This window comes from Oryctolagus cuniculus, chromosome 2 (assembly GCF_964237555.1).
Source record: "Oryctolagus cuniculus chromosome 2, mOryCun1.1, whole genome shotgun sequence".
NCBI lineage: Eukaryota > Metazoa > Chordata > Mammalia > Lagomorpha > Leporidae > Oryctolagus > Oryctolagus cuniculus.
The window spans coordinates 46,017,644-46,044,417 of NC_091433.1; the positions used below are offsets into that span (position 1 = coordinate 46,017,644).

Genomic DNA, 26,774 nt, shown 5'->3' on the forward strand with positions numbered 1-26,774 from the left:
TACTGAGGCTATGTTGTGGCATAGCAGGTAAAGCTGCCACCTGCAACTTCGGCATCCCATGTGGGCACAAGCTTGTGTCCGGCTGCTCCACTTCTGATCCAGCTCCCTGCTAATGGCCTGGGAAAAGCAGAAGATGGCCCAAATGTTTGGGCCCCTGCCACCCATGTGGGATACCAGGAAGAAGCTCCTGGTTCCTGGCTTCAGCCTGACCCAGCACTGGCCATTGTGGCCATCTGGGGAGGGAACCAGCAGATGGAAGATTTCTGTCTCTCCCTCTCTGTAACTCTGAATTTCAAATAAATCTTAAAAAACAAATAAAAATAAAATGCACATACCAACTACCCTGACCACTGGCTACAGGAGCAGGTTAATTATTGGTTGCTCAATGTTCTCTAATAAAAAGGGTGGTGAGAGACAGGGGGAGAAAGGGATCATAAAACCTTTTAAAAAGACTAACCAAAGCTAAAAGTGAAACAAACTGAATGCTTTCTTAAATTTAATTTTGGTTCCATGTTAGAAAATCTCAGGAATGGAGTCAACCAGTGAAAGTGGTATGTGAATTGGTTGAAAAACAACTCTATTCTTCTAAGTTACTACAGCATTTTTTTCCCTAAGGGGATAAATTCAACACCATAATAAAGCCCTAGAACATTGGAAATAAATAAACTCTTCCTTTAAAAAAGAAGATAAATCAAGAGCAGGAAATGAACCAAAATGTTAGAGGTGGTGATTCTGACTAACTCTCTAAAAAAAAACCACCCCCAAAACCAAAAGCAGCACCTCAGCACGATAGTGGAGTGTCGGTAACGCATGAAGCTGGGGAGGAAGACAGCTTTTTTAGAGCAGTTAGCTATGTGCCGGGTGTTGTAAGCCACTTTATATCCACCAACACACTTAAAATCGAACAAGATTAGAATTACACAACTAGGAAGCAGATCTGCAATTCAGACCCAGTCTATCTGCCTCGTGGCTCAGAGTAGTCCTACTGGCGCGCCCTGGGGCCCAGGTTGTGGGCTGTGCCATCCCGACTTCCCCTGGGGCTTCAGACAGCAAGTCTGCCACAGGTAAAGCACATCCCTGTCTTCACAGGACAGAACTTCCTTCCACCTTTTTAATGTCTTTTGTCTGATAAATCGCTAGATGGAACTGAAACATGGTGACTTTATTTCCATTTCAATGACAGAGCTTAGTAAGAAATAGAACAGGGTCTGATAAAACAAAAATAATCACACAAACACACACAAAACACCAAAGCTTTGTAAACAGATTTGGTTTACAAATGTGAGACCTACTGACAAGAAGTAACAAACTGAAAAGTCATGCTTACTATTTGTAAAATGACAAGAACTACACTCTAGAGCTTTTTGGGGAAAAGCAACATAGGTGGAACAATGATGGAAAACCTACAGGAAGGGCAGAGAAGCCAGGAGAAGAGCAGTCTCCCCTTATCTACAAGAGGTAAATTCCAGGATCTCTAGTGGGTGCTTGAAACCATGGCTAGTACTGAATACTAAATACAACTATATATTTTTTTCCCAATCATACATATGTATAATGTTTTGCATCTTAACTAACCACTTACCATGTACTGTGGCAATAACTTTTATAGTTTGAAGTATGACAGCAAAGCTAGCACCAGTTTTTTTGTTCACAATTTCAAAGATATAAGATCTGCTGTTATCACAGATCTTAGTAAAAAAAAAAAAAAAAAAGGCCATAAACTGAGATTACTAAGTTGAGAACTTTCCACTTTTCATTTTTTCACTTAAAGGAAGTACTTTACAGCTTCTCTTTGTCACATCTGAATTGCCAGCATCGCTACTCTCATAGTATGGGGCCACTATTGAGTAAAATAAGGGTTACTTGAACACAAGCACCGATGCACATAATGGGTGGGTAGCAAATACAGCATAAATATGCTGGACAAGAGCCAGCGCTATGGCTCACTAGGCTAATCCTCCACCTGCGGCGCCGGCACACCGGGTTCTAGTCCCTGTCGGGGCGCCGGATTCTGCTCTGGTTACCCCTCTTCCAGGCCAGCTCTCTGCTGTGGCCCGGGAAGGCAATGGAGGATGGCCCAAGTGCTTGGGCCCTGCACCCGCATGGGAGACCAGGAGAAGCACCTGGCTCCTGCCTTCGGATCAGCGCGGTGCTCCGGCCATAGCACACCAGCCGCGGCGGCCATTGGAGGGTGAACCAACGGTAAAGGAAGACCTTTCTCTCGGTCTCACTGTCCACTCTGCCTGTCAAAAAAATAAAATAAAATAAAAATATAAATACAAGAAGAAAATGAGAAAAAAGGATATTAGGAGGAAAGAAGAAGGCAAGAAGGGCAAAGGATTACGATTGGGAATGGTCAACAGGAGCGGTTCTTGGACGCTGTTTGTTTTTAGTGTGGGGTTACATAGTGCTACAGTGTGTGCATGTGTGCATAACCACATCCACGCTGAAATTCAATACCCAGTCTTAAGAGGCGGGGTCTTTGGGAGGTGAATAGGTCATGGGGTGGAGCCTTCATGAATGGGATCAGTGGTCTTGGAAAGAGCTTGAGGAACCTTCAGCCACGTGAGAACAAATGGAAGGTGCTGTCCCTGAGGAAGGGCCCTCACCAGTACTTGAATCTGTTGCCACCTGTAGGACCTTGCAGCATCCAGGAATTTAAGAAATAAATTTCAATTGTTCCTGCTCAGTCTTAGGTATTTAATGTACTAAGACACATAGGCATTGGTTAAACAATTCACAGTTTAAATTTTGTGGACTTCTTGTCTATGTGTTATACTTCAGAGAAAACCTTTAAAAATGAAAGGGGGGGCAAGATTAAGTAGTTTCAACTATGTTGATTCTTGTTTAAATGGGGAAACAAATCAGTTTTTCAGACTGATGAGAAAACTGCAAACAATAACTTGGATTATGATTCCAATAACAATGAAAGAACGTGGAATTATTAATGTAGGCCACTTAATTTATCAAGTATTTACTGAATATGTACCAGAAGACTGGAAACTGCAGTTTTATGTACTTGAATTATTCAAGGAAAAGAAAACTTTGGCCTAATAATTTAGATATTTTCATGTCTGAATCAGGATAATGAATCAGGTATCTGGTGATACACTCCTGTTCTTTGACACTTCCTTTGTTAGGCCACAAGGCTGTCCTTTTATGACTACCAATGTGCTACTGGACTGAATTAAAACAGAGCCTATATCACACTCTCACAGCCAAACCTGGAGAGAGAAAATATATTAAATCTACCTTTTGAAACCTAAACCTGGTTTTTGATAAGACACGAAAATTGAGATAATGATTCATGACCATTTAAAAAGTGAAATAGAAACAAAACTGTTTTAATTACTTCTGGGTTCAATTAACCACCTATGTATTGAGGGCTTGATATTTGCCCAGCAGCATTAGTACAAGTAAATATAATCATTACTTTCATTTCATTTGATACTGAAATGAGATTTTTTCATATCTCACCGATATAAACATTATTTCACACTTTACTTCACACTTTAGTAATTCACACTAATAGGGCTAAGTTGGAAAGGTTTTGATTCTTAACGTTTAAAAATGAACCAACTAACTCAATGACCCTAAATCTTTGATTTTTTTCTATGTTAAAAAACTCACAAAATTGTTAGTCCATGTAGTCTTAGCTCTTCAAAGCAGCTTATTATTGTCAGTAATTAATACATTATATTACATTATTCCCCATTACCTTAGAAATACAAAGAATCCCTCAGAATAGGCTGCTGGGGCGCAGACTCTAGATTCCTCTGTAGATTTTTGAAGGGCTAGACAGGATAATTAGAAATCAAGAATGGAAAAATAATAGAAGTAGGTAACCAAAAAGCAAGCACACAGAAACTACCATCGTTACTTATAGATGGGTGATGCTGGTAGTTATTTTCATTGCTCTTAGCAAGTTTCTTCTTAACATGAAAGCTGGACCATTAGCTAACACAGGAGAGAGCACAATCATTTGACTCAAAAATGCAGTGGGTCTGTTCCCACCAGTGTGGAATGCTTGCTGTGTCACATTTTCTCACTGCTTTGCTCTTGTCCACAATCAAGTGGACACAGCGTGTCTCTGCAGAAGTTAAAGACTGTGTTATTTTATAACCTGAGAGGAGGAAGAGGGATCCCTTCTATTTTCAGTCTCTTTAAGAGGGAAAATGGTGAAGCAAAGAGTTCCAGAGATCAGGCCTTCCACTGAAACAACCAGAATCAGCTATTTTGGGATGCTGGAACCTCTAAGATACTACAGCCACTAGGGGAGTGCTTGATGAAGAGAGAGGAAGGCAGCACGCACCATCCACCAACCCCTCCAGCTACAGGGAGGGCTCTGCGTTCCTAGAGCAGTTACCTGGAACGAAGGTGCGCAGCAAGGACCTAGTCCACTCAAAGTCTGGACCTGCCCTTTGTTCTGTTTGAGGTTCCTGGATAATCAGTGCAGACGGCTGCATTTGTTCTGGCCCCCTCTGGCTGTGCTGGCTTCCCTGGTAGGGTTTATTAGAAGATCTGAAGAGACAGACAGCCTTTTCTTGGGGGAGGGGCTGGGAGCCAGAGACTCATGGAAAACCCTCTCAGGTCACAGAAATTTCAGTGACCACACACAGAAAGGAATACAGACTTTGCAAAAATAGCTACACAAATGGATGACTGCAGTGCCCCTGAGGAGGGGAAGAATCTGATTTATAGAGTTACCACATTATAATTCTCAGATGTCTAGCTCAACAAAAACCTACAAAGCATTAGAACAAAAAAGGAAAGATGACTTATTCACAGGGAGAAAGGAAGCCCAGACATTGGAATTATTAGTCAACGACACAAATCAACTGTATTAAATATGGTTAAGGAACTAAAGGAAATTATGAACAAAGAACTAAAGGATATCAGGGAACATTGCATGAATAAAGTCAAAGTCAATAAAGAGAAATGATAAAAAGGAGTAGAAATTCTGGAGCAGAGACATAATGGCAATACAAACAGAAAATTTACTAGTGGGGTTCAATGAGATATAGGAGCAGGCAGAGGACAAAATCAGTGAATTTGAAGCTAATGCAACTGAATTAATTCTGAGCAGGAGAAACAGCCAAGAATATAGAACAATGAACAGTACCTGAAGGATCTGTGGAATAGTATCTTACACACCAACGTACTACACATCACTGGAGTCTCAGAGGGAGATGAGGGACACAAAGGGTAGAAAAAGTACTTAAAGAAGTGGCTGAAAATTCCTCCAAACTTGATGAAAGACATGAGCCTACACATAGTGAGAAGCCCAGAAAATTCCAAGAAGAACCAACTCGGAGATCCACAATAGGACACGTTATCACCAAACTGTCAAAAGCCAAAGGCAGAATCTTGGAAAACAGCAAGAGAGAAGCAATTCTTCATATGCAAGGAGTATTCAATAAGACTAACAGCCGATAATACGAATCATGAAGGTCAGAGGGCAGTGGATGATAAATTAAAAATGCTGAAAGAAAAACCCATCAACCAAAAATTCCATATATGGCAAAACTATAAGAAAAAAGGAGAAATTAAGACATTTCCAAAGCCAAGGGCATTTGTTTCCACTAGACTGTTCTGCAAGAAATGCTGATGGAGTGCTCGCTTCAGCAGCACATTTACTAAAATGCTGAAGGGAGTCCTTCAGTTGAAATGACGCTAGACAGTAACTTGAAAGCACAGGAAGAAATAAGGAACACTGGAAAAGGTAATTACTTATGAAAAAGCCAGTATTTGTACTTTTGGTTTATGACTCCTCTTTATAATTTAAAAGGCGAATTCAGAAAGTAATTGTACCTCTGTGTCCAGTCATATAGATTTATAAACATGTAAACTGTGACAATGACAATATAAAGGGGGAGGAACAGCGATGTATAGAAGCAATACTACTGGCCGGCGCCGCGGCTCACTAGGCTAATCCTCCGCCTAGCGGCGCCGGCACACCGGGTTCTAGTCCTGGTTGGGGCGCCGGATTCTGTCCCGGTTGCCCCTCTTCCAGGCCAGCCCTCTGCTGTGGCCAGGGAGTGCAGTGGAGGATGGCCCAGGTGCTTGGGCCCTGCACCCCATGGGAGACCAGGAAAAGCACCTGGCTCCTGGCTCCTGCCATCGGATCAGCGCGGTGCGCCGGCCGCAGCGCGCAGGCCGCGGCGGCCATTGGAGGGTGAACCAACGGCAAAGGAAGACCTTTCTCTCTGTCTCTCTCTCACTGTCCACTCTGCCTGTCAAAAAAAAAAAAAAAAAAAGAAGCAATACTACTAAAATATACTATTAAAACAAAGTTGCTATTATTACAAATTTAAATGTTAATTGTAATCCCCAAGGTAATGAGTAAGAAAATAGTAACAAAGAGAGCCAAAGAGGCCATCTTAGTATCAGACAGAACAGATTTTAATACAAAAATGTTACAAGAGACAAAGAACATTGATAACATTCAATCCAAACAGCAAGATTTATATAATTGCAAACATACATGCATTTAACCACAGTGCCCCAAAATATAAGAAGCAAAAGTTGACAGGATTGAGGGGAAAACAGTTATACTCTCCCCCACTTAATGTTGTATGATTGTTTAGAATTTCTCTACAGACAAAACCCTCTACCCGCAAAAGATGAGTGGCTTTTCTCCAGGTCTTGGCTGGGATCAGCTTTAAACCACACCCATCAATGAGTCTTCACAAGGGTCCAGAGACCCCACCCCTCATTTCCTCTCCTCTATGAAATCCTCTCATTACCTGGTTAATGCCACTCTTAGGATCATCGGTTGCTATTCTCACCCTGTCTTTTATACTACTGTGTCTGCTTAAGTGTTTACAGGAGTTGATAATGGAACAAACCAAGGCCTTCAGCAACCAGGCAGTCAACCAAATGCTGCTACAGGGATATACTCGGCTCCCCACCCAGGAGACAGCAGCTTGAAACATCATCCCATTTCAGCAGGAAGTAGCTCTAAAGACAGATCATCGTCCCTATACCCCTCCTGGACTTTTTGGGCTAATGTAATCCCATATAACTCTTGCTTTATAAAAAACAAAAGGGGGGAATGTTAGTAAAATAGCGCAGTCTCATCTATGTCGCGACCTACACCCTGACACCAACCTAGGCTCTAGCCCCCGCCGCCACTGCTGGAAGCCAGGTGACCACATGGCCCAACCACTGGTGTCAGCTCCACTCCCATCCTAATGGGATTCGCTGCTCCTACTTACACATGGCTCTCTTTCTCTCCGTCTCCTGATCTCTCTCTCCCTCTATCTCTCCCTCAATCTCTCTCTCCTCTCTTTCCTTCTTTGCCCCTTCCTCCAATAAACCCTTTCCCTTCAAAAAAAAAAAAAAAAATAGGAGTGGAAACTTCAGGCATATATAGTTTATGCCACCACCAATAGCAGAATACACATTTTTCAGACCTGCACAAAGAACATTCTTCAGGATAGATCATTATGTCAGGCCATAAAACAGATTTAAAAGCCTAAAAGTATGTTTTCCAATCACAATGGAATGAAACTAGAAATCAACAGGTGAAAAACTGAGAAATTCATAAATATGTAGGAATTAAACAACACACTGGGAACTAATGGACCAAAGAGGAAATAATGAGGAAAAGTAGAAAATATCTTGAGAACAAAAAGAAAATACAACATTCCAAAACTTACAGGATGCAGTAAAAGCAGTGCTCAAGAGTGAAATTTATAGCTGTAAATGCTTACAATAAAAAAGATCTCAGATCAATAACCTACTCTATACCTTAGGAATCTAGCAAAAGAAGAGCAAACTATAACGAAGCTGGCAGAAAGAAGGAAACGATAGAGATTGAAGAATAGAAAAACAAAAGAAAAAATCTCCAAAAACAAAAGTTCATTTTTTGAAAAGAACAAGAAAACTGGCAAATCTTTAACCTGGATTGGTAAACAAAGAGAAGATTCAAATCACTAAAACAGAAATGAAAGAGGGGTTATTACTACTGGCATCACAAAAATAAAAAGGATTATAAAAGGATACTATGATTTCTTAAACATGACAACAAAAGCACAAGTAACAAAAGAAAAGCAGAAACAGAACTTTATAAAAAAATTTTTTGCACATGCAAGGAAATGATTAAGGAAGTAAAACAGTAACACAAAGAATGGGAAAAAATTCTCTAAACCACATCTTATAAAAATCTAATACCCAGAAATATGAAGAACTATGAATCAAAACAATTCAATTAATAAATGATTTGAATTTGAATAGACATTTCTCTAAAGAAAAAACACGAGACAAGCACATAAAAAGATGTTCAATATCATTAATCAGTAAGGAAACAAAAGTGAAAACTCAATAAAATACCATTCCACACCTACTAGGATGGATATTATTTTTTAAAAAGGAAAATAATAGGTGTTGGTGAAGATGTGGAGAACTAGGAAACCTTGTGCCCTATTTGTGGAAAGCAGTTTAGTAGTTCCTCAAAAAGTTAAACAGAATTACCATTTGACCCATCAATTCTACTTTTGGTTGTATGAAGGGCAATAACAAAAAGTTAATAGAACGTGCATATTATGAAAAACTATGCATGGATTTCAAAAGTTTTTGTACCAAAGTAAATATTTTGACTCACTTTTCCATAAACTTTTTGATGTACTCTGTGTATGTCCAATAATGGGAAACGGACTCAGGTATTTGTATAGCAATGTTCACAGCAACATTATTCATAGTGGGCAAAAGGTAGAAACCATCCTGTTGTTCACTGGATGGAAGATAAACAAAATGTAGTGCAGACATATTAGCAGAATGTCATTCTGCAGTTAAATCAAATTTGGATGCAAGCTACAGCATGGACAAATCTTGAAGACATTATACTAAATAAAATAGGCCAAACACAAGGACAAATATTCTACTTCACAGAGATAGAAAGTATGTTGGGGGAACTGAGAGTTACTGCTTAATGGATTCACAGTTTGAGATGCTGAAAGTTTTGAAAATAGTGGTAAATATGATTAAAATGGCAAATTTTATGCCAAGCACAATTCACCAACTTTCCAAATAAAAAAAAAATCGACTACAGTACATTAAGTGTCTTCAAGTGTTGGTGGAAGGGAAAGCATGTTGATCAGGGCAAGGAACACCCAAAGGAAAACCATGTACCCTGAGCCCAAAGACGGTCTTCTATATTTCATAATGTAGAAGGAAGATGTAAATGGCCAGTATCATACAACTAAAGCATCAGATATGAAATAGTTTTACAAGGGGAAATAGAAGAATGTTCTTCTGGTAGAGAGATGGCACACAAAGGGTGAGATGAAGGTATTTGTTTTTGTAGCAGCAAAACTTTGCTTAGAATAGGGTGAGGTGAAAATATGTTGCCATGACTGGCTATATGAAAATCTTACATTGGGATTGGGACAGGAACACTAGAATACAGGTTTGCCCTACAGAGTCCAAGTTTCTTGTACAAAGGACTATGCTTATTAATCACAAAGAAAACATACTCTACCACTGTACTTGACAGCTTCCAAAGATAGTAGCCAGCAAATCTTCTGAGATGGAATTTGTTTCCTCTCCCCTTAAATATGGCTTGGCCTAATGACTAACCAGCAGAATGGGGCAGAAGTCACATTGCAGTATGCAGTCTCTCAAACGACCCCAAGGGCCGGCGCTGTGGCATAGCGGTAAAGGCATTGTCTGCAGTTCCAACTGAACCTAGAGAAATTACAGCCCTGACACCCTGGCTTTCTGAAAGACTTTGAGAGAGAGGAATCCAGCTAAGTCACTCTTGGATTCCCGACCTAAAGAAACTATGGTATATTAAAAGCTTGGTTCAGCTTCTAAGATTTGGGGCAGTGCTCACTTCAGCAGCACATATACTAAAACTGAAAGATTTTGGGTAATTTATTACATAATAGATAACTATACTACAGATCCCTAAGCCTAGGATTTCACTTCTTTGCTCTTAGAACCTAACCACTGTGCTATGAGATGCCCAAGTCAAGTGGAGGACATAGAAAAGAACCAAGGTGCTCATGCTGACAGCCCCAGCTGTTTAAAGGACTAGGACTTCAGACAAACCATCTTCAATCGCTAGCTGCCAGCCACTTAAGTCATCCAACTAGAGGCCTTCAACATCATGAACACAGATGAAGCAGCCCCTCTGTTCTCTGATGAATTTCTGATGCAGAGTTCTTAATAAATAAAGTGGTTATTGTTTTAAGCCACTACAACATGTGGTGATGTGTTACAACAATTAGTAACCCAAACAGCCACTAATTCATAGGATTTGTAGTAAAAGGTCAGAGACCACATAGACTATAGATTTGGGGCTTTTGGGTTGGAAGTTCTAAACACAGTGATTTATTATAAATGGTGGATAAACTTCATAACTAGTTGCTTAGGGAGGCAGAGGATGGCGTACATCAGTGCAGGGCACAATCTAAAGTTCTAATTCCATTAATTACTCTCTTAGAGATGTGAGCTGTTGGTCAGAGACAATAGCTTAAGCCAGAATGACTAAGTCAGAAATTCCCTGTGTATTCGTGTAGATAAGGAGGTATCTAGCAAGGCGAAGCTGAGGTTGCCAGTCCTCCCCTTCTTTCTATGCAGTGAAAACTGCAGACAGCAAAACTGCCACATGCCAGAAACACCCAACATGGCTGACAGTTTCATCACCATGATGACCTTTAGCTAATTCTGAGGTCATTATAATAAAATTACCATGGTTGACACTCCTAATCTCATCATGCACTTGATACCACAATATTTCCAAGATTTAAAAACAAAAGGGCAAGGAAATGAGTGGTGCTCAAGTCTCGCCCCCAACCCCCGCCCCCTTATGAATATTCACCTTTAGATCTCCCTCCTGCACACCTCCAGGTCACATAAAGGGACTCAAACCTTTTGGGTACACCTCTCTCTTCGAGTATGCCTGCCCTGCTTCTTAAAGGTGAGCTTTTTCTGTACATGAAAATAAATCTTGTTCCTTTACTCACCTTTGCCTATGACTTGTCCTCAAAATCCATCTTGTGTTGGAGACAAGAACGTGAACCCAGCATGACATTAGTGGCAAGCTATCCAGGAAGCAGCAGCAGTTGAAAGCCCTCCCAGACATCGCCTGGTAGTCTTTCTCTGGACTCTCGACTCTCTTGTGCTTGAGAGTCTTGGTTTCATTCTGCTATCCTCACCTTCTTCACCCTGCTCTGACCCTTTATGGACTAACTCCTCTTAACCCAACCATGTCTGGCCCCTCCAGGGACTATTAGGGGAGGAACACTGTGGTTGACACTGTGCACACTGGACAACTTGGAGTCCTTGTGAAGCAGTTTTAGGACTGGTTGGAACTTGCTCCCAAGACATGCAGTGCCCAGCGGGTCCACCGTTTCTATCACCATCTGACTACGGACTTTCTACATTGCCTAATCTCTCTTATGCCTTCTAAACTCTTAGCCTTTTTGCTCCTTCAGGAACAGTGCTTCATGGTGTATTTGATCATTCTTACCAGTGAGGTGTTTGGTCCCCATGGGTAAGCCTCTGCCTTCATGTGACACAAAAATCCTGTCAATCCTCTGACCACAGATAATCTTGCTGTCTCGGAAAACTCTCTGGCACACGGCCACCCCTACACTCCTGGTTTTAACATCAAAATGACCCTGACACCACCACTTTACTTTGTGGTTCTCTTTCCTTTGTCATTTGTTACAGTGTGGTCACTGCCCATATCTAGCAATGCCCAGAATGAGCGTTAGATAGTCCTGGGATATGACTGATGAGGGCTCCAAGGAATTCTCCATTTGAGAGTTTCTCTGTATTCTTCAAAAGAAGAAACCTCTAGCCTCCCTTCAACTGATAACTTTCAGGATTATTTTTACAGTCATATCAGTTCACTAAAGGCTGGACCTGCAGTGCTAAGCTTGCTACTACTTTGCTAAAATGTTGAAAATGAGACCTAAGATCCCCTGTGAGCAGGTCCAAACATCCTTCCCTCGCATGAAAAGTCCTGGGGGCCACGGATGCCTGGGAAAAGTGAAGAGGCTTCAGGAGGCTCAGGTGCATGGATTATATCTGAGATTTGGGAATGCCAAATCTGAATTGGTAAACAAAGGGGCTTCCAGGTATGTCTGGGACATCAAAGGATGTGGTCAAGTTTTTGGGACACCAGATCCAACCCGATCTATGGACAGGGTTCTCATAGAGCCGTGACTGGCTTTGATACATCCTTAAATGTGACTCAACGGTTTCCCTGGACAGTCCTTCCTTGAGATTTCAGAGATAACCCTCATTTGTTTGGCAATGCCCTTGCCAAGGAACATAGCTCAAATTAAAGAGCCATTTTAGAATATATAGATGATATACACATCTGCAGTCCCTCTATGGAGGACTCACATGAAAACACCATTCAGTCCTTAGATTTTTTAGGGGAAGGAAGATATAAAAGCTCCCCCAATCAAACCCAAGATCTCTAAACAATAGTAGCCTACCTGAGATACATTCTGATCCCACGAAACTGTGTCCTACCTCTTGAACCAAAGGTTGACATGTAGGACCACCACAAAGAAACAGCTAAGAATATTCCTGGGGATGGCAGGCTTCTGAAAGATCTGGATTCCAGGATTTGGGTTGTTAGCCAAACCCCTGTGAGAAACCTTACAGGGTCCTGATACTGACTCACTTAATGAACAGGAAAACAACATGAGATTTTTCAAAAGATTCAGGGTCTTGTGACAATGGCCTCTGCGCTGGGATTACTAATTGATTCAAGTAATTTACTCCATAGCTGAAAGGCAAGAGCTAGTCCTTGATGTATTCTCTCAAAAATTGGGCCCACTTCTGTGACCAGTGGCCTACTTTTCTAAACAGCTGGGCTCAGTGTCTGTAGAATGGTCTGGTGGCTGAGGGCAGTTGCTGATACCACTGTTTGGTAGAGGAAACCATCAAATTGACTTTAGGCCAGTATCTTTTAAGTTCAAACTGGGAAGAGAAGCCATAATTCAAATACTCCCTTGTGTCTTCAGAGGAAAAGGACTACATTCTGTTATAAATAAAGTTACCCTTAACCTGTCCCCTCTGTCTATAAAATAACCTTGGCAGCACATTAAACCACCTCCCCTAATCACTCCCATACAAAGGACAGGAACCTATCCTGGTGAAGATTGTCAGACAGACTTCACTAACAATGTACCAAAAAAATGTTCTCAAATATTAGTCTTGATATTGTCACTGGATGGAGAGAAGCCTTTGGGAGCCAAACAAAAAAAGTCACAAGAATTATCCAGAGTTCTACTAAAAGAAATAACCTCCAAGTCCCTCCAGAATGACAACGTCCCCTCCTTTGTCTCTAAAGTAATGAGCAGATTGCCACCACTCAAGAATCTCCTCCCTCCTCTATGCCTCCTGGAAGCCCAATCCTCAGGCAAGGCTGAATGGGCCAATCATTATCTTAAAAGGACTGTGGCCAAGATATGCCAAGAGATTTCACAATCCCGGTTCAAGCATCTGCCTGATGAATATGGACTCAAGGCTACTTTACAGCTTAGCCGTTTTGAAATATCTATGGCAGAGCCTTTCTCACCTCCACAGCCTCTTTGATTCAGATACCCAAGATCATATAGAACATACTATCAATTTAGGTCAGGTGCCAAAGGCTGACTATAACAGAATACAGCAACAAGATTCTCCCAGCACTGGAGTCCAAAAATTGTGAACAACCAATCTCACCAAGAGATTTAGTTTTGTTAAAATCTTGGAGACGGATTCCCCTCTCTGATCAGTTACAGTCTAAATGCAAAGGGCTCTACCAGGTGCTACTTAGCCCTCCTACTGCAGTTAAACTACAAGGAATTTCTAGCTGGGTAAATATGTGAAGAATTAAAACTCTATCCCCCCCCCCCCCCAAAAAAAAAAAAAACAAAACCTCTATCCCTTGGCCGGCGCCGCGGCTCACTAGGCTAATCCTCTGCCTTGCGGCGCCGGCACACCGGGTTCTAGTCCCGGTCGGGGTGCCGGATTCTGTCCCGGTTGCCCCTCTTCCAGGCCAGCTCTCTGCTGTGGTCCGGGAGTGCAGTGGAGGATGGCCCAAGTCCTTGGGCCCCCGCATGGGAGACCAGGAGGAAGCACCTGGCTCCTGGCTTCGGATCAGCGTGATGTGCCAGCTGCAGCGCGCCAGCCGCGGTGGCCATTGGAGGGTGAACCAACGGCAAAAGGAAGACCTTTCTCTCTGTCTCTCTCTCTCTCTCACTGTCCACTGTGCCTGTCAAAAAACAAACAAACAAACAAACAAAAAAAACACAAAAAAACAACTCTATCCCTTGAGTCTTTCACAGGCACACCCAGAGGATAATTCTGTCTACCCTTGTGGGCCAACTGAGAACATGCTTATCTTCAAAATGCTAAAAGGTAAGTAAAATTTTTGCTTTTACTGTGAACTTCTCCATAAAGACAGGAACATTAAAGCTGTTCCATTTCCTAGCTTACATGCTTCTCCTACCTTTTCTCCGATCTTTGTTGGAAAACTGTCACCAGCAGGAAAACCCCCTGGTACACTTTTCTATCACAACAGAAAGGAGAAAATCTCATTATATACCATGACGTTGCTTTGAGAAATCTGTGTGCTCCATTGGACAACAGCCCAGGCTGCTGGCCAAGCCCTAGAGCAACTACAAGATTCTTTAGATTCCCCAAAGTACTCACAGACAACTGACTAGCCTAGATTACTTTCTGGCAGAAGAGGGTTGAGAACTGCAGTGATTAATAAAACCTGCTTCACTTAGATTAACAATGGTAGGATTATGAAAAAAGATAACAAAAGGATTTATGATTAAACCAAGGAGCTCCACGATTTTGGTAAAGGAAGTCCCACAGCTTCCACCACTTGGAAAGCCACAAAAAGTGCTCTCCCTTCTCTGACATGGTTCTTACTCTTGCTCTTTTTTGGCCTATGTATACTGATACTAATTATCTTTTATTTTCCCCTCCTAAAGATGTATTTAATTATTTGAAAGGCAGAGTTACAGACAGAGAGAGAGGTCTTCCACCCACTGGTTCACTCCCAAATGGCTAAAATGGCTGGGGCAGGGCTGATCCGAATCCAGGAGCGAAGAACTTCTTCCAGGTCTCCTACATGGCTGCAGTGGCCAGAGCACTGGCCATCTTCCACTGCTTTACTGGGCCATTAGCAGGGAGCTGGATGGGAAGTGGAGCAGCTGGGACACAAACCAGTGCCCATATGGGATGCTGGCACCACAGGCAGAGGCTTAACCCACTACACCACAGTGCCAGCCCCCATCCTAATTGTTAAATTTGTCTCTTCCAGAATTTAACAGTTTCATGTAAAAATGATAGTTGTGTATGGATTCCAGAAATTACCAACAACTGGTACTGAACTTCTACCTCCTCCAATGGAACTTTTAGATCAGTTGGCAAGGAATTTTTGTTCCCTGGCTAGGCAAAGGTGAGGCTCTGGTACAACATGAAGAAGTAACAGAAGATGGACCTTTCTCCCTTGATCTTCCATAAAGATTAAGGGCTGAAAAATCTGAGGAGGGGAAAAGATGATATAAAGAACTAGCAAGGAGGATCTGAGGTTGCCAGGCCCTCCCTAAAGCCTCACTCAACTCTCCCCTCCTAAATAGTGGAAAACTGCAAAATCTCTACTTAGAACTGATGCTGTTCAAAAATAACCAACATGGCAGCCCGCTTTGTCCCCGTGATGAGCTTTAGCTAACCAGATGGTTATTATAATACAATTATCATGGCTGATACTCCCAGTCCCATCATGTGTCTGATGCCATGACTCTACTAAGATTTCCCAAAAAGGGCAAGGAAATGGGCGGTACTCAAGCCTCACACCAAACTCCACTCTTTTTGACTTTTTCATTAACCCCCATCCCAGACACCAGCCCCTATGCCTTCAGGTTATATAAAAAGATGGACCTGAACTTCACTGAGTATGCCACACTCTTCCTTGAGTGTGTACTTTTCGCCTGGCATGAAAATAAATCTTGTTCCTCTGGTGACTTTTACCTACCTCTTTTCCTCAAATCGCTTCTTGTGTCAGAGACAAGAACCTCAATCCAGCCACCTCTTAACAGTGTGCCCTCTTTGAGTCAGAAATCCCCAAACAAAAAGGCTCTAAAAATCCAGTGTCTTGGTTGCTGCTAAGAAGTCAGCACCAATGTTTTTCATCATTACTTTAAGTAATACTTGCCAAATAATGGGTAAAGAATCTGCCAAATCCCTGTTTCTAGTAGATCTAAAATAGAAAAGCTTTGGGGCCAGTGCTGTGGTGTAGCAGGTAAAGTTGCCATCTGCAGTGCCAGCATCCCATAATGGTGCTGGTTCGAGTCCTGTCTGCTCCACTTACAATCCAGCTCTCTGTTATGGCCTGGGAAAGCAGAAGAAGATGGCCCAAGTCCTTGGGCCCCTGCACCTGCATGGGAGACCTGGAGGAAGCTCTTGGTTGCTGGCTTCAGATCAGTGCAGCTCTGGCCATTGCGGCCAACTGGGGAGTGAACCAGCAGATGGAAGACCTTTCTCTCTCTTCTCTCTGCCTCTCCTTCTCTCTCTGTGTAATTCTGCCTTTCAAATAAATAAAATCTTTAAAAAAATAGAAAAGCTTTATCAAATTGAATGGATTAAGGCTATGCCAACTATTTAAAGAACAGTATTTATTCCCCTGAACGTTATATTGATAAGAAATTAAAATCACAACAAACTGTTAAAATACACTCCTGATGGGCAGCTGGTACAGTAGGGTAGGCAGGATCACTTTTTGGGAGAGGGTTTCCCCCCTCAGAAAAAAATCTCATGAGGAGGCTAGCTTGATAAAATCCAAATAGTGGAAACTCACAAGTGGCTTATTCAGAAATATCTGAAATGTGCACTAATCAATATAGTTATGTAATGCTGTGGAAGGGATTGTCTAGAGTACTTGATATGCAGTATACTGCAAAGTGGTACCCAATTCCTTTACAAATGAAATGTCAAGTCTTAGAATAAAGATACCTGAAAAGAGTTATGCAACAATGCCTCCACAGTCCAGTGGTAATACAGACACCAATTAGCAAACATCTAGCTAATTTGTTATCTAGAAAGTAGTACTCTATGTTGACAGTGCTAGTCTGATTAAAAATGATGCTGAAATGAACAGAGTTCTTACAGTAAAGCAATACTGCATTGTATCTACTGTCTACAGAAAGGCATTATTAATAACAAAAAAAGTCCCACTGGCTAATACACCAAGACAAGACAAAAACAAAAAGCCACATATGATCATTGTTAGAACAACAAAATAGAACAGAGGAATATTTAGAACCCGGAAAATGTGCATTTAACTATGGGATATTTAGTGATAATTTATTAAAAATATAAATGGTATAGGGCAAGCACTGTGGTTTAGTGGGTAAAAGCTGCCACCTGTGACAGCAGCATCCCATATAGGTGCCGGTTTGAGTCCTTGTTGTTCTGCTTCTGATCCAGCTCCTTACTAATGGCTTGGGAAAAGCAGCAAAAACAGCCCAAGCATTTAAGCCCCTGCCACCCACATGGGAGAGTCAGATGAAGTTCCTGGCTCCTAGCTTCAGCCTGGCCCAGTGCTCACTGTTGCTGCCATCTGGGGAGTGAACCAGCAGGTGGAGTATCTCTCTCTCTCTCTCTGTCCCTCTAACTCTTTCAAATAAATAAATAAATAAACCTTTTAAAAATATATAAATTATGTAAAGGGCTGAAAGTATTAAAGAGCAAACAATCTTTCCCTGTCCTTTTTGCGAGGTCCTATATTAACCCACTTAAGTGTGGCAAAAGCTTGTTTGCATTTGGCATGCTTCCTGTGTCCATTAGCAAACAGCTATGCCATAATGAAAAGCTTTTGTAGGCATTTTGGTAACAACTGTGAGTCCATAATCAGACAGACCTAGTTATAAATATACCCTTCTTCTCAACTAGATTACAATGCAAGGAATAAAATAACCTTTACCCGAACCCAAGGGAGATGTGTAGTAGTCTGGAATACAGGCAGAGTTTCTGGGGTTTAGGAAGTAAATCTGCACCATCTGTAGTTCAAGGAAACAAAACAACTGCTATTTTCTGCCCACATGTGATTTTTTATTAATTAGTGGTTTTGGGGGTATAAGACCATTGACTTCAGTCCTAGGAAGCCACACTGGATTATATAAGGCACAGACACAGTAAATTTTTGACCACTGGGGACTGAAGCTACAGCTTTAGGGTCATATAACTGAGCATCATGATTAACAATGATCTCAGCTCCAGCGTGACTCGTTTAATTATCCTATATTTAAATACTTCTTCCCTCCCTTCTTTGGCCTTTTACAGATTTAAACAAAATGGCTGTCAGCCTCTGACTTCAATGGTTGCTGTCATCAACCATTCAGACATTTTCCTCATTTCTCACCATCATTGTGTGATCTATCAACCTTGGACAATTCTTGGCCAATGGCCATATTAATTTTCTACTTGAAAGAACACAAATAGAATACTGCTTATGACGAAGGTAGTAGGGGGAGCTTGGGGAATAGCTGTTCGTCTTACTGCATAGCAATTAGCTTAGGAAACTGAAACAGAAACATGATTAAATCTGATACCTAACCAAAATGGCTGAGAGAGAAATCATTCTGTTGGGGGTATTAAATGGCTTTTTAAATAGTGGCTATCAAAAGTTATATTTGCCCTTTTGGAAATGGTACAGGCAGTGTGACATCAGAGATTTTGTTTCCATGGTGATTATTAGTGATGGCATTTCACATGTTATGGCTAGCTTCTAGCATAACTCCTTGCATTTTACACCATAAGAGAGGAAGAGAGAAACTATTTATGCTAACATTTTTAAAGGAAAGACAGATTATCCAAGTAGGTGAGCATCACTGTTTTTAAGTAAATACAACCTGTTAGTGATTACAGAAGACACAAGAGTAGGTTGGTAAAAGATACTAAAACACTTGGAGTTAACAGGACTAATTAATTGCTTAGACATTCAGCAGCAATGAACTACTATTTCCTGCCCACACATTATTTTATAGACTGGCTGTTCTTATAACACTGATTTACCAACATTTATATGTGTAAAAAGAAGCATTTTCTTACTCTGAAATAATTAATTGCAAGCTGAGAAAAATGTGTTGTCTAAGTAGGGAGAAAAATTATCTTAATGGACGGCAACTGTGGTAGGTAAAGTTGCTGCCTGCAGTGCCAGCATCCTGTATGGGTGCCGGTTCAATCTTGGCTGCTCCTCTTCTGATCCAGCTCTCTGCTGTGGCCTGGGAAAGCAGTAGAAGAGGACCCAAGTTCTTCGGCCCCTGCACCCACATGGGAGACGTGGAGGAAGCTCCTGGCTCCAGACTGGTCCAGCTCTGGCTGTGGTGGCCATTTAGTGAGTGAACCAGTGGGTGGAAGATATTCTCTCTCTCTCTCTGCCTCTCTGTAATTCTACCTTTCAAATAAATAAATAAATAAATAAACCTTTAAAAAAAGATAATCAGCTGTAAAATATATTGTATATTACTTTAAAATGCACTGAGGAGCCGGCGCTGCAGCTCAATAGGCTAATGCTCCGCCTTGCGGTGCCGGCACACCAGGTTCTAGTCCCGGTTGGGGCGCCGGATTCTGTCCCGGTAGCCCCTCTTCCAGGCCAGCTCTCTGCTGTGGCCTGTGAAGGCAGTGGAGGATGGCCCAGGTGCTTGGGCCCTGCACCCGCATGGGAGACCAGGAGAAGCACCTGGCTCTTGGCTTCGGATCAGCGTGGTGTTCCAGCCACAGCGGCCACTGGGATGTGAACCAACAGAAAAGGAAGACCTCTCTCTGTGTCTCTCTCTCTCACTGTCCACTCTGCCTGTCAAAAATAAATAAATAAATAAATAAATGCACTGAGGTGACACAGCTTTTAAAAAACTATTTTTGGGGGCTGATGCTGTGGTGCAGCAGGTTAATGCCCTGGCCTGAAGTGCCGGCATCCCATATGAGCGCTGGTTCAAGACCTGGCTGCTCCTCTTCCAATCCAGCTCTCTGCTATGGCCTGGGAAAGCAATAGAAGATGGCCCAAGTCCTTGGGTCCCTGCACCCATGTGGGAGACCTGGAGGAGGCTCCTGGATCAGCACAGCTCCAGCCGTGTGGCCGACCGGGTAGTGAACCATCGGATTGAAGACCTCTCTCTCTCTCTCTCTCTCGCTCTCTCTGCCTCTGCCTCTCCTCTCTCTGTGTAACTCTGACTTTCAAATAAATAAATAAATATTTAAAAAAACCCTATTTTTTCAATAGGGAAAAAGAATGCCGAATCTTTTTACCAGAGATTTAAATCAGATTTATTATGTAGCTAATAATATTATCTAGAGGCCAAATCTAAGATTGTAAATCTAAGTAACAGAAAAACTGCTAGACAGGTGAAAGGAAATATAATGAATCAGGATGTAATTTTTGAAAAAAGTTCTACAAAAATCCATTACACTTATAGTCAGTGTATCCAAGATGATAAATGGCTCTGTCTCTCCCTTACTCAAACTACTAGTTATGCCAGGACAAAACATCTAGGCCAGCACTGTCATACAGCCCTGTGTATGACTCATACAAAAACCCAGAGACCCAGAACAAGGATGGAATTATGAATTGAGTAGGTCAGAAAAGGAACTGGAGACGTTTGGGTCATAAGGTATCAGCAGTTGTGACCAAAATTCATATGCTTCTACAAATCATGGATAGGATTAACTACCAATGAGAAAATTTATCATCATTATTTTCATCAAACATCCAACCTACAATGAGATTGAAATCAATTACTGATGAAATTGAAGTCTTTTACTATGTTATTAGAAAAGAATCTGCTTAAAATGTAACCAGTAAAACACAACTGGTCATGTTGAGAAGTAAAGAAGGTAAGATTCTAGGGGCAGAATTCTAGACAGTGCTGTAAAAGATAACCTAACCCAGCTGTTTTTTAATAAGGTACTACAGATCCATGGAGATCAAATAAAACCATCCTAGATCACAAGGAGGGCGGGAGTGGAATCCTGGCACCTGCCGGCATCCATATCAGAGTCTCCTCTTATATACCACATCAAATGAAGTACTGTTAGTGACAGCCCACAAACACCACTATTATCATGAAGGGAGTCTTATTCTAAGGATCAGATTACAGAGGGAATAAGTGTTTGACTTTTTACAAAAAAACAATCAAAGCAGAAGCACATGTGCATACACATACAAGCACTGTACTCAGTTAAAAAAAAAGTCAGAGCGAGCAAACATGGAAGAAAAAAATGTTAAAAAACATGTTATAAATTCTTCACAACCGCTCTCCTTGAAGTGCTGGACAGTGGACACCTCAAGTGTCAGATTCAGAAACTTAAAATACAGAACAACATATTACTAACTTGGAGAAGTAACAGACAGCATTCATAGAGAAAACGTTCTTAGTTTTGTCATTTGAAGAGTAACAGAGCTTAGGGCAAACAGCAAGTCAAGACCCTCAGCTGCTCCCCTTTGGAGAAGAACGGTGGTACTCCCAGGCCAGAGTAACAGGACATAGAACTTGCCGCGTGCTTCCTCCTCAAGAATTCACTCTAGTTCCAGCAGGGCATGCTAGGACTGTTCCTAAGGAAACCACTGGCCAAAACTTTATAAAAATCTAGTAGGCCTACTGTACCCGCTGACAAGCAGAAAGGTTCTTATATGTTACTTTGTAAAAGTCTCTAGTTATTTTTAGAAATTCTACATGCAGATGATCTAAAATTGAGCTATTATTTAGATTATGATAAAAAGCTGGAAAGAGGACAGATGCTGATTTCCATTTAGAAAGACACCCTGCTCATAAAAAGCAGAAAGTGAGGCTCTTATGAGCAATTGGGTATGACCTCAGGCAAGTTAAGAACCCTCTCTGCATGTAACAGTTCTAAAAAGAGAGAGATATCATGAAGGCAAATGAAACAATGTCAAGCAATGATGGACTATGGATGCTCTCCAATTTTAAAATTCATTAGGTTTCCATAGACACCAGCAAATCATGTGATTGTGGACTGGACTTTGGGAGTACAGCACTGCCAAGGCCAGAAAGTCATTACTTTAATAATTGGGAAGAAAAGAGATATTTGGAAGAGCATATGAAAATCTTGTGGTCTGAATCAGTGATATGTATCACCTGGGAATCTGTTAGACTTGTAGGCACCCAGGCCCCAACAGGTCTTAATGAGCTAGACTGAATTTTAACAAGAGTTCCAGGTGATCTGTGAGCAAATTAAAGTTTCACAAGTACTTTACTGAAAACACTCTTGCACAAGGGACCACAGAAGTGCTGGGTGATACCATGAGCAGTTACAAGTCACTGTGGCCTTTTCCTGCTACTTCTGGCCAGCCATTAAGTTAAACAACTGAGAGGCAAATATTTTATTACAGATGTCAGTACCGAGCCTCATTTGGTTAACTCTTCTTTGTAAAACTAAAGATAACAGAAAAAATATATTAAGCTAGACATGTTAAAAAATGCTCTATCAATCTGTCTGGATAATGTCAAAACCCAAAATAGCACTTAATGATTAAGAAAGCCCAGATCATTATATTTTCCTAACTTTAATAATTAAAACCTGGGTATGGAAACTGATTTATTGATTGGCAACACCTTATTTTTTTTAAACTTCATTTCTACTTACTACTTGTCAGAAAAGAGTATTTTCTCAGCTTTAGGAATGTGGCAGTCTAATGGCAAAACAAGCAAATGCTAGAAGGAAAATAAACTAAATTTTGATCTTGTCTTTTACCATGCTATGTAGCTTCCTACTAGGAAGAGCAATTTCTGTAGAGACCTAGTACTAAAAAGTAGGAATGAAATAGGTATACAACATTTCTTGTTCTATTCACACCACAATTTCTTTCTCTTGGCTACTTCCCCAGTTATCTGAGGTCCTAGACAGGAATGGGAAGCTTATTATTCCTTATAAAGAAAGGGGTAAGGAACCAAACTCACTTCCCCGAAATATGGTGCGTTGGCACAGAAAATATTTTCAGCTAAAGCAATCTGAGAAACAGCAGGAAGGATTCTTCCCTACCCGTTCTCTGAAACAGGTCAGGAGATGCTCAGGTGAGAGCCGCCCTCCCTACACCGGGACAAAAGGAGCGTCTTTGTCTCTAAAGACGACACAGGCAAGAGGAATCTGGATGAACAGAACCTTTACGTTTCTCCCCAGCTATTACCCTCAGCTCATACTCCTTTATCCTATTCTAGTTTTTCCACAACTTTCCATACTTCAAACACAGAATAAAACACAGGTTCAATTCATTTCTTTGGGTCTTCATTTCCTTAAAAAGGCTCCCATGTTCTGTAAAATTTGCACCCAATAAATCTGTATGCTTTTCCGCTTGTTAATCTATCTTTGCCCGACTTCATTGTTGGACCCAGCCAGGGATCCTAAAAGGGTTGAGGAAAACCTTTCCCTCTGCTCCCCTCCCAAACAAAGGAAAGCTCTTCTCCAAGAACAAATTCACTGGGAACAACATTTAAGGAACAAGACGTCTGCCTTTAAACAACACTAATGCTTTTGAACAACAGTGATAACCTCTACATTGGTTTACCTTTCCCTTGGATCCCTACATCAAGCTCCACTTCCCCAGAGCAACTACTGGGCACAAAGCACAGACGTGGCCATGAAGGCCAATGTGACAGGCAGTGAGAAGACAGGATACGGATGATTGGTCCTGCCACTCTCAGGGACGGAGTACATCTCCGAAAGCTCCTGTTCACCAAATGCTCTCATGAATTTTCTTTGTGTTTGAACACAGCCCCTCACCAGTCAGTCTGGCCCAATTTTCAACATCATATTCCTAGGTAGGGGCAAGAGAGCAGCAAGGTCGTTTTCACTGTGGTACCAAGTTCAAAATGCGAATTAATTATGAACTTCAGCCTCCCCTGGTTACCTGATATGACAGCTATTTTCCCAGATCCATGTTCCTCTCGAGCTATTCTTTCTGCTTCCTCCATCAGCAGCATGCCAAATCCCTGTAAGGAGACACGGAGAGAGTAGGGGAATCAAGAACAGACGGAAGTCCATTAAGGGGCTAAGAAAACAAGAAGACTGTAACTTAGCAGTTGTTAAAATCTGCTGAGACAAAAACCCATTTAGAGGAGCAAGGAAAAAGAAACCATTCAGTTATAACAAAAGCACACCACAGTAGCAGACTAGTAAAAAAGGTATACCCTTCCACCAAAAGGTATTTTGTGGATGATGTAATCTCATCACAGCAAGAGGTGAGTCTCTCTCAGCTTTTGTCTCTTTTTAGGTAAGTTCTAGGCAAAGTCCAGGTGATGGAATTCTGGAGCAATCAGTCTTTCATTAGAGTCACTCTCCTCCCTCTAAAAGGGTTTTGAAACCAGGTAAGATTCCTAAGTCATCAATTCTGAGGCTCACCCTATCTCTACCATTAGAGGTTTTAAAACATTTTCCTGAAATTTTAAAAAGTGAGCTATTAATTTTAGGTCTTTGGGGGTTAAGGCAGAGTTTCACTACATATAATACAACTTATATTAAGTGCTTTAATGTTTTCTAAGTGCTTTCACAGCACCATCTCATTTGAGTCCCTAAGTTGGTCCATCCATATGAAACTGCTAGATGATCTTTGACTTTCAAGCACAGTAAATTCACATGGCTCATTCTGGTATGTTCCACTTGACTGAATCTCAGTTTGTTCTCCTGCTCCCCTAACACTCCACAAAGGGTACAATCTGGAGAGAAAACATCTCTGAGCAACTGAAACACGGTTCCCTTGGGTCTAGGCTCCCTTTCCCCTTTCCTGCTCCTCTGTCTCCCTCAGCCCCTCTGCATCCTATTCTTTTTCTCTTTTCCTCCTTTGGGTAACAACTTTTTTTTTTTTTTTTTTTTTTTTTTTTTTTTTTTTTTTTGACAGGCAGAGTGGACAGTGAGAGAGAGAGAGACAGAGAGAAAAGTCTTCCTTTGCCGTTGGTTCACCCTCCAATGGCCGCTGCGGCCGGCGCACTGTGCTGATCCGATGGCAGGAGCCAGGTACTTATCCTGGTCTCCCATGGGGTAAAGGGCCCAAGCACTTGGGCCATCCTCCACTGCACTCCCAGGCCACAGTAGAGAACTGGCCTGGAAGGGGGCAACCGGGACAGAATCTGGCGCCCCGACCGGGACTAGAACCCGGTGCCGGCGCTACAAGGCAGAGGATTAGCCTAGTGAGCCGCAGCGCTGGCCTGGGTAACTTCTTAATTATAAGTCAAACAGAAATGGAACGTGGGATACCTGATGCTGAAATTTCGTTGGATCCCGGCTGCTCACAGGGACTACACTCCCATACACGTGCAGCTCTCGGACTATGGAAACACCGCCACCCAATTCAAAACGGAAGGTTTCCTCCGAACATTTTCGTAATCGTAGCAGGCCAATCAAAATGTCTTGATCTGGGTCTTCGTATGATAAGAATGTTTCCCAGCCACCGTTTGCCACATAATCTCTCCTCACCAATTCAACCTGTTTAACAAAAAGCCATGGGGGAAAAAAAAGTGGTTTTCAAAATTATAGAACCAAGTTCATTTTTATAATTGTATATATTTATTTAGGTTAAAAGTCACAGTTAGGGATAAAGAATGATCCACTGATTATGTTTCACTTTACTTGTCTACTCTCAAATCGCACCAAGATTAAATAAAAGTACATGTCTTGTTCATGAACTATTATAAAAGGAAAACAACATTACAATTCTACAAATATTTGAACTTCATTAACCCTGAGGTTCTTACAGATATCCAGCTCTGTAAATGCTTCCACGTATTTAAATCTTTGATTCTTGATGAACAATCTCTGAGAGTGAGAGAGAGAGAGAGAGAGAAGAGCGAGCACTTTCATTTGCTGGTTCACCACCCAAATGGCCAAGGCTGGACCAGGGGCTTCATCCGGGTCTCCTAGGTGGGTGCAGGGGCCCAAGCACTTGAGTCATCTTCCGTAGGGAACTGGATGGGAAACGGAGCAGCCAGGACTTAAACTGGCACCCGTAATAGATGCAGGGGCTGCAGGTAGCAGTGTAACATCCTGTGCCACAGCACTGGCCCCAGTGGTTTCATTGCCTAGTCCTTATTTCCTCCAGTAAAATCTTTTAGAAAATTAATTTGTGAATCCGGTCATTTACTCTTTCATGGGATTTTAAGAAAGTATGGCATCCTATAGGGCTCTTATATTAGTATGCTTAATTATGAGATACAAATGTGAAGACAGGCTGGTGCTATGGTGTAGCAGATTAAGCCACTGCCTGCAGAGCCAGCGTCCCATATGGGTATCGGTTTGAGTCCCAGCTGCTCCATTTCCAATCCAGCTCCCTGCTATTGCACCTGGGAAAGCAGTGGAAAATGGCTCAAGTGCTTGGGACCCTGCACCCACATGGGAGACCAGGATGAGGCTCCTGCTTTGGTCTGGTCCAGCCCTGGCTATTGTAGCCATTTGGGGAGTGAACCAGGGGATGGAAGACTTCTTTCTCTCTCTGCCTCTCTCTCTCCACCTTTCAAATAAATAAATATTTTTTTTTTAAAAAGTGAAAAGAAAATTCAATCACTGGAGAATAGGTTTTTTAGGGAAAGCTTTTTTTTTTTTTAATAAAGATTTATTTATTTATTTGAAAGAGTTACACAGAGAGGAGAGGCAGAGAGAGAAAGAGAGGTCTTCTATCCGCTGGTTCACTCCCCAGTTGACTGCAATGGCTGGAGCTGCACTGATCCGAAGCTAGGAGCCAGGAGCTTCTTCTGGGTCTCCCACGAGGGTGCAGGAGCCCAAGGACTTGGGCCATCTTGTACTGC

At 41.8% G+C, this 26,774-nt stretch overlaps 1 protein-coding gene across 2 annotated transcripts in view; it reads right to left on the reverse strand.

Annotated features, from left to right (window-relative positions):
• The window catches only part of ELP3 (elongator acetyltransferase complex subunit 3), a 120,218-nt gene that overhangs the window by 15,707 nt on the left and 77,737 nt on the right, over nt 1–26,774 (reverse strand). Inside the window, exons 13-15 of one of the 2 annotated variants that reach the window (XM_017337875.3) lie at nt 25,231–25,458; nt 23,888–23,969; nt 3,719–3,794 (exon numbers count right to left, since the gene is read on the reverse strand). In XM_017337875.3, coding sequence (XP_017193364.2) covers nt 3,719–3,794; nt 23,888–23,969; nt 25,231–25,458 — 386 coding nt within the window. The remainder of the gene's footprint in view (nt 1–3,718; nt 3,795–23,887; nt 23,970–25,230; nt 25,459–26,774) is intronic. The other variant, XM_002709449.5, reaches the window with a different exon arrangement.